This window comes from Danio rerio, chromosome 20, assembly GCF_052040795.2.
Source record: "Danio rerio strain M-AB ecotype USA chromosome 20, GRCz13ab, whole genome shotgun sequence".
Classification (NCBI taxonomy): Eukaryota; Metazoa; Chordata; class Actinopteri; order Cypriniformes; family Danionidae; genus Danio; species Danio rerio.
The window spans coordinates 48,596,426-48,609,245 of NC_141040.1; the positions used below are offsets into that span (position 1 = coordinate 48,596,426).

Consider the following 12,820-nt stretch of genomic DNA (forward strand, 5'->3'; position numbering starts at 1 on the left):
CTAACCATACTGACACTGACACCTCCATTAGAGATAGAGAGCTTGCACAATTGGCTACAATGTTGGGTTTTATGTATGGACGATATATATTGCATCAACAAAAATGATTAAGGTTCATGTGTTAGTAAGTAAGTAAGTAAGTAAAGGTTTATTTATATAGCAGCTTTCCCAGACATTGAGTCACAAAGTGCTTTACAATAAGAGAAAACAACTAAAAGAACACATGACAATAAAAAGAAGGCATGCTAAAACATATTAAAACTCATTAAAAATACAAATACAGAAACACTAATACTGTTAATTAAAAGCTTGAGCAAAAAGGTGCGTCTTTAAATGCTTCTTCAAAAGTTCAACTGATCCCAGATTTCTCAGTGCTATAGGGAGAGAGTTCCAGAGCCATGGGGCCACCACACAGAAGGCACGGTCACCTTAAGTCATAAGACGAGTTCTGGGAATGGCTAACAGGTCTTTGCCAGAAGACCTCGGAGAACTACACGAGTGATTTCTTAAAAGATCTTGAATATACAGGGGTGCTTGATCATGTAGAGCTCTATATGTAATGACCAGAATCTTAAAATTTACTCTGGAATTATTAGGAAGACAGTGAAGTGCCTTTAGCACAGGAGTAATGTGTGACCTCCAACTGGTGTTAGTTAAAAGCCTTACCGCTGCATTCTGCACAACTTGCAATCGCTCCATAGAGAGTTTGTTCAGACAAGTGAACAGAACATTACAATAATCCAATCGAGAAGAGATGAAGGCATGGACAAGCATCTCCATCTCTTCCTTTGACACAGTATCTCTTTTTTTTGCGATGTTCCTCAGGTGAAAAAAAGCATGTATGAGCAAGATACTTAACATGTGTTGTGCGATAAGTCGATATATTAATTATTGGCACCGGTCTAAAGAGCATCCCTTTTTGTCCGTCTATTTTAAAGAGAACTGATTGCACCACTTGCGTTTCCAGGCACGGATGTTTAACGCAGGGAAACATGAACCTGAAAAATTTTTGAAACACTCATGCATGTCAGTGAGTGAGAATATTTTGTGTCTCACTGTGTGCATGATCATTCTCCCATTCGGTATTCACCTGCATTCTTGAACACAGTTGTGCTTGTCAGTCGACTTTCAAGGGCCAATGGGTCATCCTTATTGTTGAACACTGCTTTTGAGAAAACTACAACTTCTAAATTATTTGCAACCAGCCAAAGTGGCTAGTGGTTATCTAACCTGCCAAAGCTGGTTAGATAGACCATTTGGACTCAGACTCAGACTCAGCTTTATTATCCCGTTAGGGAAACTAAAATTGCAACAAGGTGCCATACTGTAACACAGGCGAAGTTCCATGCACACATTAATAAAATATTACCACACAACATCCATACATCAATATGTAGATACACCCCCCCTCCCCCCTGGACTCATTTAATGACGTAATGGCCACCATTATAAAAGAATTTCTGGTTCTATTTGTCATGCAAAAAGGAACCTTAAAATGACGTCCTGATGGCAACAGCTGAAATAAAGAGTACAATGGGTGATCCGGGGTGCAGAGGATACCCTGAGCTCTCTTTAGAACATAATTATGGTAGATTACCATTGGACCAGTCTGGTTAAAACCAATTATCTTGCCTGCCACCTTCACCAGGCTGCTCAGCCTGTTGCTTGACACACTCAGATTACCGTACCAAACTACAATGCAAAAATATAAAACCGATTCAATAAATTGTTTATAAAACAGCTTCATCATAGAGGTACAAACCTGAAATTATCTAAGTTTCCTCAGAAAAAAACAGTCTTTATTGAACTTTTTTATAGACAGCCTGGGTGTTAGGTTGAAATGTCAACATATTATCAATAACGACCCTTAGATATTTATACGTGTCAACAATTTCAATGTCCAACACTTTAATATTAGTTATGCTGGGTGTTGGAGAAGCCTTCCTGTAATCTATTACCATGTCTTTTTTTTTTACTTGCATTCAACTGGAGAGAAAATCTATCACACCAGGAAGTAAACTCCTTCGCAGCAGGACCATGCCCCAAATCCTGATCGTGGAGGAGACTCACAATCACAGAATCATCTGCGTATTTAATGATATGACAATCACCGTGAATACTACGACAATCATTAGTATACATGATGAACAAAAGAGGTGAGAGGCAACAACCTTGAGGGGAGCCAGTGGAAGTCAGAAAGAGCACCATTAACTCTGACATACTGCTGACGTCCAACTAAAAAATCAAGAATCCATCCACAAATATTAAGATCCAAATTAAAAAGACAAATTAATTTCTCCACCAACAAATGTGGCTTTATAGTGTTAAAAGTGGAAGAGAAATCAATAAACAACAATCTGGCATGAGTCTTAGCAGGTTAATGTCAAGCCCCTCAAACTCCAAAAGCAAGATTATAGAAAAAAAAAATCAAACCTACAAAAGGTAAGAGTCTTGATAAGGTGTACGTGCACATTCTGCACTGGAGATTGACAGGGCTGAATGGGCACCTGTAGCTTCAAATAAGGAACACATAATAAAGATGGACAACATATTTCTTCTTGGGTTACAACCTCACCTGAGTTTCTTTGATTAATATTTATGCAAACGATGAGATCCATAAGTAATAAATAATACATGCACACAACACTGGTTAATAATAAATGATCATGTGAATAATAAATGAAACAATGGACATATGATCCGCTGAAAGCCTTCATCCCTTAACTGAAAATAACTATATTATCACAGAATGTCTGAGAGAAGTTTGGATGTGGAAAATATTCTGAATCTGTAGCACAAATGAAGCAAGACACATATTTTTGTACGATGCACAGGTATATACATTAAAAATCAGTATAGGCCAAATAACAGCAACTGTCTGTTGTACTATAGGCTATACAGTTGAAACCAGAAGTTTACATACACTAAAAAAAGAAACATAACCATTTTTTTTAAATGTTTGATGATAAATTATATTAAATGTTTACTATTTTAGGTCCGTTAGGATTACCTAAATGATTTACATTTGATAAATGCCAGAATAATGAGATCATTATTTTTAATTAATTTCTAGACAGTCAAGTTTACATACATTTGCCTGGTATTTTTTTAGCTTTGCTTTTAAACTGTATAACTTTGGTCAAATGTTTAGAGCAGGGGTCACCAATCTCGGTCGAGGAGGGCCGGTGTCCCTGCAGGGTTTAGCTCTAACTTGCCTTAACACACCTGCCTGGGTGTTTTAAGTATACCTAGTAAGACCTTGATTAGCTTGTTCAGGTGTGTCTGATTAGGGTTGAAGCTAAAACCTGCAGGACACCGGCCCTCCAGGAACAAGTTTGGTGACCACTGGTTTAGAGTATCCTTCCACAAGCTTCTCACAATAGTTTGCGAATAATTTTGGTCCATTCCTCCTGACAGAACTGGTGTAACTGAGTCAGAATTGTAGGCCGTCTTGCTCGCACAAGCTTTTTCAACTCTGCCCACAAATTTTCTATAGGATTGAGATCAGGGCTTTGTGATGGCCACTCCAAAACATTCACTCTGTTGTCCTTAAAGCACATTTTAACAAATTTTGCAGTATGCTTGGGGTCATGGTCTGTTTGGAAGAACCATTTGTTTAAAGTTTTAGCTTTAGAAACTGTTTTCAATTAGTAACAACTTTAAAAGTGGATTGTAAGTCATAACCAGTTTGAAAGGCTCACTGCATCTAAATGTCATAAAACCTATAAAAACAACTCTTTTACGACTATGTCTTCTTTTCAGCAGCGACAGATCCCAGTCCTGTACAGTCCATAATAAATGAACACCCAGACAACCTGAGATTGGCAAACAAAGTGATTTTTACAGGGTTTTTGTGGCACAAAAGTGTTCTGTGAGCTTAGTAAGATTACAGTCGAACCACTGAAGTCACATGAATTGTTTTGGGATAATTTTCTAGACTTTGCACATCTTGCTGTGTATAGAAGATGAGAAAACTCTCGAATTTCATTCAATTCATCTTAATTTGTGTTCTGAAGACGAACAAAGGTCTCAGAGGATTTGGAATGACATGTTAGGGAGTAACTAATGACAGGATTTTCATTTTTGAGTGAACTAACCCTTTATTAGTGGTCATAAATGGCTACTTTAAGGTATTTTTCTTAATTCAAATGCATAGAGGTCAGCATTAGAAACCGTTTTCCATTAGTCACAACTTTAAAAGTGGATTGTAAGTCATTACAAGCTTGAAAAGCCCAGTGCATCTGAATGTCATAAAACTTGTAAAAATCACTCTTTTACGACTGTCTTCTTTTCAGCAGTGACAGAACCTGGTGCACATTTAACACAGGCAAAAAAAAACACTTGCATGTAGAGCTGCTGACTTTACTGGAAATAAAGTAGTGGTTGTTTATGACCACATATTAAATGGACAACCTGACAGGGAAAAGAAAACATTGGCAAACAAGAGAAGATTTTTTTGGGGGTATTCTGGAAAGTTTGTATGATTACAGTTGAACCACTGAAGTAACATGAAATGTTGACAATGTTATTGGATCTTTTTTGGAGAGGGTGCTCGCTGCAGAGCCATTTGAGCAGAGCTGAGCTCCAGCGAGGGGGAGCATGAGCTCTCGTTCTGCCTCCTGTAAGCTGTTTTAATGCGTACACCAACCCCACCCCTAACCCTACCCCCAGTGACATCACTCGTAGAAGAAGTGCAAAAAAGGTGGAGCTCAAGCTCAAGCTCCCCCTCGCTGGAGCTTAGCTTGCCCAAATGGCTCTGCAGCGAGCACCACTTGCTTTTTTGAGACTTTGAACATCTTGTTGTCTACGAATTATGAGAAAACCCTTGAATTTCATTCAAAATATATTAGTTTGCATAAAGGTATCAGAGGATTGGAACGACATGATGGTGAGCAAATAATGACAGATTATTTATTTTTATTTTTTTGATTGAACTAACCCTTTAAATGTGGTCATAAATTGTTATTAAGATTCAAATGAGCAGAGATTTGGCCTTGGAAAAAGTTTTCCATAAGTCATAACTTTTCAGTCATAACCAGTTTGAAAAGCACTGTGCATCTGGATACCATGAGACGGGACCCACCGTGCTCTGGCAGCCTCTACGGCGAGTTCAAGAAGATTTCCATCTCTGGTTCGGGCACACTGTTCGATCGCGGCCAAACATCTCTTTGCCGCCTCTGCATCCCTGCTCCCTCTGACCTGCAATGCAAACACAGCCTCATTATGATGAGCAAACACTGAATCTGGATCAGCCATACTTGAACACATGGAAACCTCCCATGTGCTTGAAACTTTAGAAACAATGTGGATGACTTCTGCAAGTACTGTAGATTGAGGTTTGTAGAGGGTATTGAAATGTTCAAAAGGAAAACAATTCAAGAAAACACAGAATTTAATGCAAATATGATTAAGTGAACTAGTTCCTAGATTAAATTGTAATAGCAGCCAAATTTAATATTTATCCTCATGTACTTTGCGCTAATAAAGTACTATAAAATGTAATCTAATAATAAAGATGATAAAACTGTTACAGGATCATATGATTGCTCAATGAGTGAGTGTTATTTTGGGTAAAGGGTAAGTTGCTTTCAATCATACGTATGAGATTAAAAAAATGAAAATAAATAAGTTGAAGTGCTAAAATTAATCAAATTGGAATAAAATTATTAAAAATAAAATGTAAATTAATTGATAATTAAGCTTTACTTTTATTTATTTTTATTTTAGTATAATTTGTATTTATTGTCTTTTAATGTTATTATTATTATTATTATTATTATTATTATTATTATTATTAGTATTATTATTATTATTACATAATATTATTATTTAATAATAATAATAATAATAATAATAGTGGAATAAAATTTAGATTTAAGTCTTTATTATTAATTATTTTTACAATTATAATAATTATTTAAATCTAATTTGTGTTCATTAGTTTGCTCCTTACATTCTAATGTACAGTGTGTTGATTTATACACAATTATTGTTAAAAATATTTTAATACATTATGATATTATTCCTATTTTACGACTAAAGTTTATTTACTTATTTTTGTTGTGCATTGCATGTGTTTTTTTTTCCTTTGTCCCACCTTCTTTTTTTTTTTTTTTTGTTAACCCATAGGCTCCTACTTTAATGAGGTTCAGGCTCTGATTGGCTGCTGGTCACGGAGAGCTATAAAATTGAACTATCGGCAAAGTTTGTGGTACTCATTTTTGGTGCGACGGTTGCTAAGAGTGGAGAGCTCCTGGATTTCCCTACCCCTCTGTCCGACAACCAAACTTTATTCTTGTCGAAATGTCCATGTATGCTTGCAACGTTTTGAGAGTTTGAGCTTATATGGGTGAACTGCCTATTTATTTTGATTACTTTTGACTTTGTTTATGTTTAAGGAGGAAAGTTAGCTTCCTGTATTTTTCTTTAAAGACGGCAGATTATTTGAAGAGATGCTCATTTAAATTGCTACTTTTTTCTATAATACATCTATTCAAATACTCTCAACTGAATGTCCACGTTTGGTTGTGGAGCGAAAGGGATCTTTTTCATACGTTTTTTTTGTTTGTTTGTTTCTTTCTTTCTTTTGGAAAATCCACCACCCGCAACCTTTTTCGTTTATTAAGCCCATGTTGTTTTCCCCTAGACTTGGGACGTAATGATTATGCTTTACTACATTTTTAGAAGAATTTCCATGAATCTCCAGCACTCCCTTAAGAAAACCCTTGCCTTTAAGGTCACGTGAAGTGCTTTGAAATGTGCATTTTCATTCAATCTTTGATGTAATCTCAACCAAAACACGAAGAGAGGTTGGTACATAGTGTAGCTCCTCTCCATTTAAAAAAAAATCAGCCAATATCAGTTTGTTTTATCACCGCTCTGCCAGTGAGAGTAGTTGAACTCAAGCACATCAAATGAAAAGCAAATGAGAAGCGTTTTGAAGGGGGCGGGGCATGTCAGAATCTAGAGAGCATTCGATTGGATATGATTTGAGAAACTGAAGTACGAGTAAAACCGATGATCCATTTTTGCGAAAGTACAAGCTTTACATGTTTGTATCAGTTTTATATCTTCTAAACACCAATTTAGTCACTGCTTTGGAGCACACTAGCTTATAGATATGCTATTAACGAACAATACTAATACTAACATCTAAAAAACTTTTAGTTTCAAGGGACCTTTAACTAATATACCCTTATGTTACTCTTATGTATTAATACATAGAATTTTACTTTTATACTCTTATGCATTTAATTAAAACATAGAAAGTACTATGCTAAAACAAAATTAATAAATGGTCATAAGTACTACTAATGATACTAATACTAAAGATGTCAACATGACTGCTTATATTATTAGTAAAGATATGCTGTGCAGGGAACAGTTATATGATCGACTTTTGTTTCATTCAGAGGGAAAAGATTTCAGATGAAAATGTCTTTCAGGCAGTAACATTCAGCTGACCTCTCTGCCCCTTCTGTCTGATCAGCTGGGCACTCAGGACAAATTGTTAGGTGACATTAAGATCCAGGCACAAGGATCAGTGGGGCGTCCTGGCTCACGGCATGATGGATACATAAGAACATTATAATGACCAGTCATTCGCAAAAGAAAATCTGCTACCAGACCTACATAATATCACATCATAATCTGCTCCATCCGCTTTAGAAAAAAGTATACTCAAATTTAGATGTCTACAGACAGCATATTTGACATGTAGGTCTAGAATCACCTAATTCATTGATGAAATGGACATTTTTATAATTTTTATTTTGTTTTAGAATTACTGTATGGAGCGGCACAGTGGCTCAGTGGTTAACACTGTCACCTCACAGCAAGAATGTCGCTGGTTCGAGTCCCGACTGGGTCAGTTGACATTTCTGTGTGGAGTTTGCATGTTGTCACCGTGTTGGCGAAAAGTTTATTTTGATTGATATTTATTGGTCAACATTTAAAGTAATATACATTTTTAACAAACTGACAATATTGTGACATGCAACAACAATATTTCTATGCGCAACATTGAGTTTTCATTCAACTCAAAATAAATTGGCGGATGGCGATGTTTTTGAGATACGCCTACACCCTAACAGATATGGGTAGCAAATTGGACAAAGGCACTGCAAACCAATTTTAAAGTCAACTAAACAAATGATGGATTTAAAAAAATCTATGATAAGAAATGATCAATCATTTATAGCACGATAAAATGGACAAACTCCACGTTTATTGTGACATTAGACTGAGCTCAAACATATGCATTCCAAATTTGGTGAAAATAGCCATTGTAGTAAAATGGCCTGCCTACTTTGAGTCGTTCTGAATCCAGTAGTGACTTGAAAAAAATCTAGTAAAATATTATTTACTGTCATCACGGCAAAGATAAAAGAAATTAGTTATTAGAAAAGAGTTATTAAAACCATTATGTTTAGAAATGTGTTGAAATCCATTAAACAGAAAATGGGAAAAAAATAAACGGGGTGGGGGGGGTCTTCAACTGTATTATAACTGTATTTAGACTGTATCTACAGTCTTCAACTGTATTATATTATATCATATTTTTTTTGAAGCCATTGCAGTAAAATGGCCTGCCCACTTTGGGTTGTTTTGAGTCCAGTAGCGTGAACGTAAACTTAAAAAAAGATAAAGAAATGAATTTGAGCTTTGAATATTCAGATTTTATATTAAGTATAAAAAAATGGCCACGTGTCTCCATAATCTTCAAATAAATGTATGAGCAAAACCAACTCCTGACAAACATCAAAATGTATATTATAATAAGTACTACCTAAAATTATGCACACCACATTTTGAAAACAAATATTTAGTACATTTTTTTTTTTTTTGCCTTAAATTTCATTTGTTTATATAAAGAAGGTGGAATTATGACCTCTATTGCATGCAAATAGACCTGTAACTTGGCACACTTGGTAAATACTATAAATTTGTGACGTACAGTTTGGTCTGTCCAATAACATCTTGTTAAAATTTAAAGATTCCACCAATAACTACAGAGGTTCAGATATATGTGATTACACCCAAAAGAAAAGCAAAAAAAAAAAAAAAAAAAAACCTCAACAGAACAAAACACAACAAAGAAAACAAAAACTAAACAACACAACAGAAAAAATACAACAGAACAGAGTAAAAATTACAATGCAACAAAACAACACAATAAAAACACAACACAACACAACATCATAAAAACACAAACACCACAACAAACAAAACAAACAACACAAGCCAAAACAAAATTTAAAACAAAACACAATAAAACACAAAACACGACAACACATTAAAAAACACAGGACACAAAACAATAAAAAGTGCAACAAAAAGCAACACACAAGGCAACAAAAAAACACAACAAAAACAAAACAAAACACAAGACACAACAGAACAGAACAAAACCAAAAACAAGACACATTAAAAACACAACACAACAAAAAAACAATACAAGAAACCATACAAAACACAACAAACAAAGCAAAAACTAAGCCAAAGCGAAGCAAAGCAAAGCAAAGCAAAGCAGAGCGAAATAAAATAAAATAAAATAAAATAAAATAAAATAAAATAAAATACAATACAATACAATACAATACAATAAAATAAAATAAAATAAAATAAAATAAAATAAAATAAAATAAAATAAAACAAAACCACTTGATTTTAAGGGTTTAACAGAACAAATGTGCAGCATGTGATGTGTTGCTCACTTCGGTTTTCCGTGCATAAACTTTGTTTCCCCCAAGATTACACCCCATAAGCAAGGCATGCACATTCTGAACTGAAGATTTTTTTGGCAACCATAAAGAGATGATGAGCAAAGACCTGCTAAAGACTTCCAGATCAAGCAAACCACTCTCATACCTTTGATCCGTCGCAGTTACACAGAAACGGAGTGGCTGGTACTTTAAATTTGACATCAGGGCTGTTGATGCATTTACATATTCAACATCAATATACTGTATGAACTATCATCAACTCCCAGGCCATGTGCTGTCAAGTTGCTTTCATTAAACCCCAATCTTATTTTCAAGTGCGATAACACCAAAAACGACCAGTGAGAAAGTCTTGACTTCAGGGAAATGACAATAAACGTGCAAAGTGCCTAAATCATTGAGTGATTTGATCACGTTAAACGGCTCTATACATAGAAATCATGGAGCACGAATAAGTGGTGGATTAGATCTTCACAAAGAGCCGTGCATTATTTGAAACTCATGACACTAAACAAATCCCTCTTTACCACATAAGGCACCATGACAAATGATCTGATGAAGCTTTGCACCATGTGAAGAAAAATAAGATACTTTCAGCTTTTCATCTCACAATTCAGACTTTTTACTTGCGATTCTGGGTTTGAATGTGAAATTCAGATCCTTTCTTGCAACTATTAGAGTTCAGACTTAGTTCTGCAATTACAATCAGGTCTAAATTATTCATACCCCTGGCAAATATTGATTTAACGTTACTTACTAAAATATTTTTGCTTAAAGGAATTGATTTTTTCCACAATGATGCCCCTTGAACATCGTCTTACTATCTTTTGGGAAAAGACTATGTCATTTCAGGTAAAAAAACAAACAAACATAATTGCTGGTTAAAAAAAGTCATTTCAAGTCAGAATTTGCCAGGAGTATGAATAATTTTGCCATTGACTGTACATGTTTACGTCTCGAAATGCAGATATGAATAGAGAATTGTGAGACATGTCACGTCGCAAAGTTCAAATCATGCGAGTACACTAGACTATAATGTCCTCCACAGACACCATAATTCAATACCCAATATCAACATTTTTTAGAATGTCCTGTGAACAAATGATGCCATTATGGACCAAAATCTGTGAGTAATATTTCCAATATCAACAGCAAAAACAATTAAATCAGTTTTGGAAAAAAAAACAACAACAACCCAGTACTAAGTGTACCTAATAAAGTGGCCGACTAGTCTACTGAACATCGCTCTGTTAGACTTTATTTTGCACTGGCCAGACAACTGTATGCTCTCCTATAAGTATTCATTACTGAAAGCTCATGAGATGTATTGAATAATCCTTTAAGGATCAGGATAAATGCACTCTCGCATCAAAGCATTCCCTCTGATTTGATACAGGAGATCAACCGATGACCAAATGAAATGCATTTCAGCTCATCCACTATTTTATCATATAAAATGGCTATTAATATTTCCCAGCTGATCTGGGATGCGGTGCTGGTAGGTCACATGGATTTTTAGATAGAGCACACACAAAAAAAGACAACTACAATGCAGTGCAAAGACAAAATGTAGTAACTTTTGCTGCGTCCCAACTCGCATACTATTCTTCCTAAATAGTATTCGAAAATAGAATTAGTATGACCAAAATTGCAGTATGATATTGAAAGCATGCCAAAGATTCCCGGATGGTCTACTATTTCTGTTACAAATTTGAAGTGTAGAACCGACCGTCCGTACTCTAACCACTAATATCTCCCATTGTACATTAGGCGCTAGATGTAATTTCGATTAGAAATACAAACTCTGGGAAAAAGTGTAAACAAACTACAAACATGGCGGACACACAAGACCAACAGTCAAGTAGAGAGGCTTCTGTAATGTTGTTTGAATGACTGTTAATTAATATCTAGCCAACTGGAAAATATTTAAATCACATATTCCGTGTAATATTTAATCTGCAACAACAATGTGAACTTCTTTAAAGACGTGTTTGGACTATAGCTTCTGAATGCAAAATTATAAAAACCTGAGGAGATTTCTCTGCATGAGAGTCTCGCGAATGGCAGATAAACACACAGCTAAATTTCCAATATGGTAGGAAATTTGTACCTTTTCTTTACAAAAACTACTTTGTATAAGTATGTGAATTAAGAAGTAGCATTTGTTTTCGGACAAAAATGAGCTAGTGATATTTTTGCAATATTCAGGACCTCCTTTATCACATGGAATTGTATATCTTAAGCCAATTTTTATTAAAAATTTTTATAATTTCCAGTTTTATAATAATTTCCTAATGTCTATTATTAATTAATATAAGGTATACTTATTTGTATAATAAACTACGTTTAATTTGCCTGAATCATTCTATACAGATCCACACAACAAGTTAAGGTCTTTTGCCTTGTAGGGTAGTAAAGATGTATTTAATATGCACTAATGTTCTAATGTTTGGGGTAAATCAATGGGCTCTATTTTGACGATCCATGCGCAAAGTGCACAGCGCAGGGCGCAAAAGCAATAAGGGCGTGTCAGACTCCGCTTTTGCTAATTTAAGGATGGAAAAATCCGCTTTGCGCCGTGGCGCATGGTCTAAAAGACTTGAGCTTATTTTCTTAATGAGTTATAGGCGTGTTTTGAGAATAAACCAATAAGAGTCTCATCTCCCATTCCCTTTAAGAGTCCGTTGAATCGTGCCACAGTGCATTTGCTATTTACATGGCGGACTTTAAAAGTGGAAAAACTGAGCATTTCACTATAGAGAAAACAGTTAAACAGAGCATCTGCAGCGTGAGAATGACAGATGAGCCTCCTCATTTACTTTCACTTTCACTCTTGCAGATAGGGAAACTTCTTGTACACACAGACATCGATTAGCCTATAAATAATTAATTTCGTTTGTTAAGCGCAAAGATTTGTTTCAAAACCATTTCTAAATTCAGATCTAATTTCCAGCAAACGAATAAATGAACAATTATAATGAAGTGTGCTCAAAAAACTGAGTTATATCCAAATACACATGGGGCACAGCATATGGTCTAAAACCTGACAGTTGGGCAAATCAAAGCTTGTTCTAAATGGCCTACTACTAAGTGGCTAC

At 35.2% G+C, this 12,820-nt stretch overlaps 1 protein-coding gene across 3 annotated transcripts in view; it reads right to left on the reverse strand.

Annotated features, from left to right (window-relative positions):
• Positions 1–12,820, reverse strand: part of mmut (methylmalonyl CoA mutase) — an 87,931-nt gene that overhangs the window by 24,574 nt on the left and 50,537 nt on the right. For 2 of the 3 annotated variants that reach the window (XM_087297763.1, NM_001099226.1), the window contains 1 exon segment: positions 5,084–5,199. The exons of the other annotated variant lie outside the window; for it this stretch is intronic. In XM_087297763.1, the coding sequence (XP_087153889.1) occupies positions 5,084–5,199 (116 nt within the window). 3 annotated transcript variants of the gene reach the window in all.